This window comes from Corvus brachyrhynchos, unplaced genomic scaffold, assembly GCF_000691975.1.
Source record: "Corvus brachyrhynchos isolate BGI_N302 unplaced genomic scaffold, ASM69197v1 scaffold48, whole genome shotgun sequence".
Taxonomy (NCBI): Eukaryota; Metazoa; Chordata; class Aves; order Passeriformes; family Corvidae; genus Corvus; species Corvus brachyrhynchos.
Genome location: NW_008240027.1, coordinates 1,817,987 through 1,825,747, shown reverse-complemented (window position 1 = coordinate 1,825,747; position 7,761 = coordinate 1,817,987). Strand labels below are relative to the sequence as shown.

At 46.4% G+C, this 7,761-nt stretch overlaps 1 protein-coding gene across 1 annotated transcript in view; it reads right to left on the bottom strand.

Annotated features, from left to right (window-relative positions):
* Nucleotides 1–7,761, bottom strand: part of AGBL4 (ATP/GTP binding protein like 4) — a gene marked incomplete at its 5' end in the record, with an annotated part of 872,835 nt that overhangs the window by 13,761 nt on the left and 851,313 nt on the right. Inside the window, one exon of the mRNA XM_017743442.1 lies at nucleotides 447–543. Coding sequence (XP_017598931.1) covers nucleotides 447–543 — 97 coding nt within the window. The remainder of the gene's footprint in view (nucleotides 1–446; nucleotides 544–7,761) is intronic.

The following is a 7,761-nucleotide window of genomic DNA, read 5'->3' as shown; positions in this document are numbered from 1 at the left end:
CCACTGGCTGCCAGCACTGCAGCAGCTCCACGGGGAGGTGGAGAACTCTGCCTTCAGCACGGGCTTGCCAGTAATTTCCTGAAGCACTGAAAAAGTTTTCACTTCCAGAATTAAAACTTTGTGAAATAAAAGTGGGTCTGATTCACTCTCAGGAGATAAATGAAGGGTAAGTCCATTAAAGATACTGGTGTGAGATTGGTGTACAGCAGACAGAATTCAGGAAAGATATCAATATCTCCAAAATCCTCTGAATATTTTTTCAGACATAAACCAGGTATCTTTCCTGATCATAAATGCTTTATTTCCAAATGGAATGTCAATAAAATAAGCACAGTTAGACTAGCACGCTTATTATAAAGCCGTAATGCAGTAGCACTGAAGTTTAGTCATGAAAGGTATTAAAAAAGCAGCCCAGCTAAAGCAAGAGAAATTGCTTTCTGACCTACCAAGTTTTAGGAGTCGGTGCTAGTGGTCCCTCCACCAAGGAGTTCAGCCTGTAGTAATCCAAGAATGTCCTGGCCACATTTCTTCCAAGCTTCGTATCTGTGAGTTTTTCATTAAGGAGCATTTTTAAAAATAATTAATAATAATAATAATAATAGTAGTAGTATAAAAGCAGAGTCTAAAGGTAGATTATTGCTATTTAATGCAAGAGCAAGTTTTACATCAACCATCCCACAGAGCTCAGGCTTCAGGCAAAATGACTTACGCAGGCAGATAAGGTGGGGGTCATCTTGTTTGCTTCTTGTTTTCACAGGCAGATGCGGCATAAAAACACAGACAGGAGGAAACAATCTCCCTTTCCCTGCACGCCTGGCTGCAGATCCCTGTGGTTCTCATGAAATAATACACTAGACAAAATTTCCAATTTCCACATTCAGGGAAAATAATTACCTCAAATGCGTGGATACAGGCAGTATTTCTGTATCCAGGAAACAAGGTCAGCTATATCAGGGTGTGAACCTGCCATGGAGCAGGGTACTGGAGGTTGGGATTAAAGCTGTAGCCCTCCACACCTTTAGCTCTGACCCCACAGTGTCATGGGGAATACACTGTTCTTTCCCTGTGTTGTATTCAGGACCTGAAATGGTGATTTTAGCACAGAACTGGAAGGACAGAAGGTTACCTTAACGAGTTCAGCAGTAACTCTGGTGTGTCTTCTCACTAGCCACGATTTCTCCTTCAGCTCACCCCTAAACCCAGCATTAGGCAGGTGCTGCACATCAAAGCTGCCACAGAGACCTCACGGGCACAGGAACCTGACCTTGCTGAAGACCCAGTTGCTAACAAAGAAGTTGAAAAACCTGTGGATTGCATTGAAAAAAAATATCCCAGACAACATGTCCATGGGGTGAGTCTGCTGCTCTTGTGAAAAGTCAGCATTAAGTCTGCCTGTTACAGGGCAGCATCTCCTTATCACCCACAGGGTGATGTCCAGCTGGGAGATAGCCAGTGGATGCCATTTTCCACAGCTGTGCTGTGGGGGCTGAGGACTCCTTTGTTTGCCTGCTTTGAACTGATGCCTACCCAGGCTGCAATAACCACCTGGTTCTCCAGGGCACTGCCCCAGATGGTCGTGGTGAGGAGCATTTCAGCAGGGCTGCTGCAACAGCTGAGCTGGGTACAGAACCTGGAGAGTCTAAAGAGACCTTTGCATCCAACGCCCAGCAGTCCAGGAAGATAAACCATTGCTGGGTTGTTTTGTGTGCATGTGGGCATGTTCTACTTTATCAATAGTTATCCGCTGATGTGTCCATTAGAGGAAAATTCCAGAAGTGCAGTGTCCCAGGGGCTTCCAGCAGCGCCGGTGAAGACACTGGCTTCTAAATGAAGCTTTTATTACCCGCCCACTTACATTAGACACATCAAAACAAGTGAGCATGAGACATCAGGTTCAGGCATCACTGTGAGATCTTTTTATCATTTATTTATTTATTTATAAGGAAGGTCGAACCAACGTCACAGTCTTTACTCCTGCAAAAATCTAGCCACCAGCTCTCCTAGTGCTGCAGTCAGGTCTAGTGGCTGAGGATGACTCCTGACACTGCTTTTCTCTCCAATGATCTTGTCCTGCTTTCCCAGTTCCCACCGCTGTGCCTGGGGATGGTTACATGGATCTGTCCCTTCTGTCCTGACACGCTCATTGCGACCCTAACACCACATGTGCTGCGAGCATCTCTGTTCTGCTGGCCAGCAGCACGGCAGAGCCAGAGCAGCTGGTGCTCCCGGCTGTTGTCTGCCTGGACAGGGAGAGGCGGCTGTGTGGATCAGCACCAGCTGTTCCCTGGCTGTGGCACTGCCCAGCGAGCTCCCCTCTCAGCCTGCCAGCACTGCCGGGCCAGACCTGCCCTGCATGCGGGGAAGCTCACAAAGTTGGAGACAGCCTAAAGTTTAGCAATTCGAGGGAGGGCAGTGTTGCTCTGAAAGTGCTTTGTGATTGTTCCTGGAATTTGGGGATGGCTGGGGGTAGTTTGGTTGCTGCGGATGGGGACTCAAAGCGTGGCGAAGGTTAAGAGTTCAGAGTAGTCTGAGGAAGCGAGGAAGAAGGGAAGAAGAGGGCTGTCAGACACTTAAGGGATTGAGAAGACTAACATGGCTTGATCTTGTAGTTTCTTTCATTTACTCGTCACTTTAAAGACATAAACTGGTAATTGGACTCAGTAAAGTCTCTAGGACATTTTGTCAGTGGCAATCTCAGAAAGCTCCTCTGCCAGAAGTGGCCCTGCTGCCCTTTTCTTTGTCTCTCTGCATTGCCTTTGTTTGCACGGTGGGAAGCACCTGACCTGCAGACAGGGGGAGGAAGCCCTTAGATGAGAGTGGGTGCAGCCAAGGAAGTGGCTCCTTGAGCTCCTGCCTTACAAGTCTGCCTTAACTCTGACCTGCAGGAATCCAGTTCCACTGCTGAGCTCAGGTCTTAGGAACAGCTTTCTGAAGCTAAGGACAGCTAACCAGTGGAATAACCTGCCTTAGCATGTCTGGAAATCTCCAGACCAGAGGTCTTCAAGAACATGTTAAGCCCACAGCAGACATGATTGGTTTAGGTGTAATTCATACTGTGTGAAGTTTGGGTACAGAAACATAAAGGGGCCTCGCAGGCCACTTCACCCCATTTTCCTACAGTTCTGAACATATTTTCCAGTGCACACAGAGACCTGTTTGCTAAGATTGCCAAGAAAGGTAAGGGTATTTTGCAGAACACAGACACACAGATAGATGGAGAGCATGAAGAAATCAGAAATGCAGTGCCACATGCATCCACTGAAAAGTCACAAAATGGGAATAACTTGCAGTCAGCATTGATGAGAAGAGACTCAAACCAGCATGGGATAAAAAACGTGCATGTTCTAGTACAAGTCTCTGCAGCCATCCTGCCCCCTCTGCTCTGCCTGTCACTTCCGCAAAGGATGAGCGGTTTCTGTCATGGAAATCAGGCACCTGATACATAAAACCAGGAGCAGCAGCATTGGTCTCTCCCTGTGATTGTCCAGCCTGGGCAAGAGCTGGCATGACTCCCTCAGCAAGTGCCGGCAGCACGTGTGTGCAGAACCGGTAGAGGAAAACAAATTAAAGCAGTAACATTTATCTCTGGTGCACGGAAGGCTCAAACTCCACTTTGGCTAGCAGTGTATCCTGAGCATGTAAATAACAGCTACTGCAACCAGAACCCACTTCTGCTGGCTGGTTTGGTTGGTTGGTTGATTTTTAACCAGCTTCCTTTCTGCAGTCACACATGCTGTGTGCCCACAGGAGCTCCCTTCCTAGCTTGAACTGCACTTGACAGAAGGCCATTTCCCAGCTATTCCCATCATGGGAGCTCAGCTCATATGAGACACTCAAAATCTATTTGGGAGGGTCATGATGGAAACAGCTGGATGTACCTTCACCTTCACTAGGGTCTGCAGCTCCCTCTCATCTCCCTTCCTCCTCCACAGACTCATTCCTCCATGCTCTATATTTCTACCTGGAAGTGGAAACCAGTGTCCCTCCTGCAAACACCCTTCTCACAGCATTCACTCTGTGAACGGCATCAGCAGATTTGGGGAGATTTCAGGACAGTCTGTTCATGCACAACTCTGCCAAATTTCACAGATGTTAGGAGGTTCAAGAATCGAGCTGGGCTCTCTGCAAAATCCCGCACGTTTATGATCCCTACCATGCCCCACAGCCCAAAGCTTCCAGCCCTGGTAAGAAAGGAAGACAGAGGAGTGGGGACTCTCATAAGCCATTACTAGTTTTCAGCTGACACGATTCATTGAGCCTATTGTGAACAGTCTGCTTAAGCTCAAGCTTCTGGAAGCGCAGACAGAGCCTTGTTCTGTCTGTGCATGGAGGCAATAAAAATCTCAATTTGGAAACCAGTTAGCAGTACAAGTCATTAGGGGAGGTACTAAATGTTGCTGCTTTAATAGCTCACTGATCCTTTAATAATGTCACTGCTGCAGAGCATGGTGGCACCATTCGCTTGCTTTTGTTTTGCTTTTTGAAATTCAGGGTCATTCCACTTTCAAGTGAGTGGATTATCTCTCTTTCCTCCTTCTGCCAGATACTGCAAACTGCTTTAAATAATTAGAAAAAAGAATGGCTCCTTCAAATTCACCATCTCATTTTCATAAGGTCCAGTGTCATTGCTTTGGAACAGGAAGAGAAGCTGTGATGGTGGTAAGGATTTGACAAGGGCAAAACAGTTAGCAGCCCCCACTCATCTTTGATAAGTCCTGTGGGGTCTCTGCCAAGCAGATTGGATCTCTGGTTTTATGTCTCATCTAGAGGACGGCACCTCCATCAATTTGAAACACGGCACTGGGTTATTAGCTTATGGAATTCATCCAAGTTTAGTCCTAAGTAGGATTTGAAATGTGACCATTCAATCCAGAGGCACCACTGGCCAGACCCACGCAAGCCTTTTGTTTCAGACAAACAGCTTTAAGTTATCCTAAAGACAGACATAGAGGAAGGAAAAAAATGGAAAGGGAGAAAGAGGGTAAGGAAAATGAGAACAAAGAGAAGGATGAATCTTTTTAATAGCTCAAATTAAAAACCAGAAGAAGCTCTTTGTTTGACACAACTGAATTTTACAGCAAATCTCAGTCCACCGCAACAAGGATCCTGTTATTTATGAAAAGAGGGTTATTTTGTTTGGGAGAGTCCCAGATGACTGTGGTCAGCGAGCATACTGTCAGCTTCATACAATCTCAAGAGAAATATGGATGAGGTTTTCTCGTCTGTTTAGAACAGCTTCCATCAATGGCTCAAACCCCTTCCTGACTCGAACAAGAGCTCTAATGGAAAATGGCATTACAGGGCTTTAAACCACCATGTTATATCATGCCAAGCCTGATCAGAGCTAGTCCTCTATTTGAGCAGAGCTGTTTTTACCAGTTACTTACTTATTTTGTTTCACAGCGCTGACACTGCTCTCTAATAAACAGATGCTGCCCCAATCTCAGCTCATGGGGGGCCCACTCCAAGCAAAGTGTGACTGGGGCAAAATAGAGACTTGGTGGTGAAGGAGGGTGGGCAAAGGGGCTATTCCAAGGCTTTTCACCAGCATTTAACATGATGCAAAGTCTGGGGGCTAATGATGTGCCCTTCCCTGGGACTCACTCCAGGGAAAAAAGGTTCCCAATGCCTAGCATAGCTGATTACATATTTCAAAATCATTATCAAAGGAGGAAGCTTCTGAGATGGGTGTGTGGGGAGGAGATCGGGCTCCTGTGTAAGAACGAGGCTCAATGTGGGAATTACTGGGGACACCCTTTCATGGTACCTGGCAGGTCAAACTCGAGAAATGCAGCCAGACCATCCAGCCTTAAAATCTATAAATGCCCTGAACTGCCAGCCTGGAAATAGCAAAGGGACTTTCCCTAAGGAGAGCATTTTCATTCCCAACAGCCTGAGCTCCTGGTCCCGGATAGGACAGACACTTTTGGAAGCAAAAGGTAACAGCAATGACGAGCCTTCATTTTTATTCCTCTTGTGCGTTATCAGGGAAGGAACCAGGCGGAAAGATCTCTGACCGACTATTTCAGGCTTTCAGGCCCTTTTCCTGAAATGCTTGATTGTTGTGGAAGAAATTACGAAGATTGGAGTTGTGCGCTCTTCTCCCTGAGTAATCAGAGGCCTGTAATTTTCTCTCCTGCTCTGAAAGAGGAGATTGGAGAACAGGGATCTTGGAGAGCACTGTTTTATCTCTGCCAGAGGGACTGTGCTCAAGGACCACGCTGTGTTTCCCATGAACTCATTTCAATATCAGCTTTTGCTTTTGTCCTCATGAGCTGAACTGAAACAGGCAGATCCCACCTAACACTGGGACACGGGGAACAGACAAGAAGGTGGAGGTGCTGCACAGGAGCCAGTGGCTGGACGGAGCCAAGGTGCTGCATCGAGGGGCAGCAGAGGCTGGAGGGGAGCAGAGTGTGGGGGAGCACCGGTGTGCCCCAACTCTCTGCCACCTGTGAGACTGGGCACCTGTGAAGGAGGTGCCCAGCTGAACACGTTCTGCTGCTGATGGAAACCTGCCCATGGCACTGAGCTGCAGAGGGGCTGCCACACGTGTGGCCATGAAAAGGGAGCACCTGACTCAACACAAGATTCAAGACACACAGAGGGGTACAGGAAATTCAGGGTGCCCCAAGCAAGCTTGGTAAGGACTGAGATGTCTCAGACACCACCAAAGCAACGCTGGGAACGCCACAGGGCCACAGCCCATTTTACCTCTGGATCCATGTGCCTTTCCCAGAGCTATGAGCTTGATTTTACAGGGACACCTCTGACTGCTGCTCCATCAGCCTAATGCCATCCTCACATTGCTCCATGCAGGTGACATTTTGTCCATCTTATGGTCCCTCTGCACCAGTGGGAGATGGAAATGGGCCTTCCTGTAAATGGTAATCTGGCCTAAGATATAAGATAACCAAAGAAAATGGTTTATTAAATATTTTGGTGTTGCTGACTCCTGATGAGATTTTCTGAGGGACAGAGGTCACAGCCAAGCTCACAGCTGAAAAAGAAAAAAACCCTGAAAGAATGAATTTCAGCACCAGTATATTTTACTTCATAAAAATATTGCATCAGCATCACTCTGTAAATTGGTATACTGTTAAAATGATTAATTTAAAACCTGATTGCAACAGCTTCTATCAAACTGTCCCACAATTAATTTGGGCCTGAATTTACTGGTCTCACATTAATGTCTGATGGATCTTTAATAAGAGTAGCAGGAAAACATAGGACGAGTCTCTTGTGATTTTAACGTTTCTGATCCTTGCTATTGTTTAATTCTGGTTACTTGCTAGCTCTGGGAAGGAGCCCTTGTGGATTAGCTGACCTCAGCTCTTTGCACAGTCAATGAAAATTACAGAGCTGATTCTCTCTGATGTACTGAAAAGGGATGAGGACAGGGGAAGAAATTTCCAAGTGAAAATCCAGCATTCACAACCTTCTATCACTGATGAATGCCCTCAAATGCACAAGTGAGAAATAGCATGAAAAATAAAGCCTTAACAGTTGTTTTCAGCTTGGTTGGAAATGCAAGAACAGTACAATACTTTCCAATTGTAATTAAACCCCCCCAAATCCACTAGAAAATCATAAGATGAACTCTTCGGGGATCCTCTTAGTCCCTCCCATCTCAGCTCAGAAACATGATGATCCCTGTTGTTCCAGGTCTGGAAGTTCCCATTAGACATTCCACCCACGGCTTTGGGCATAACATTTACTACCACCCAAACAAAATCAGTTTCAAGATAAATGGTAGAAAGA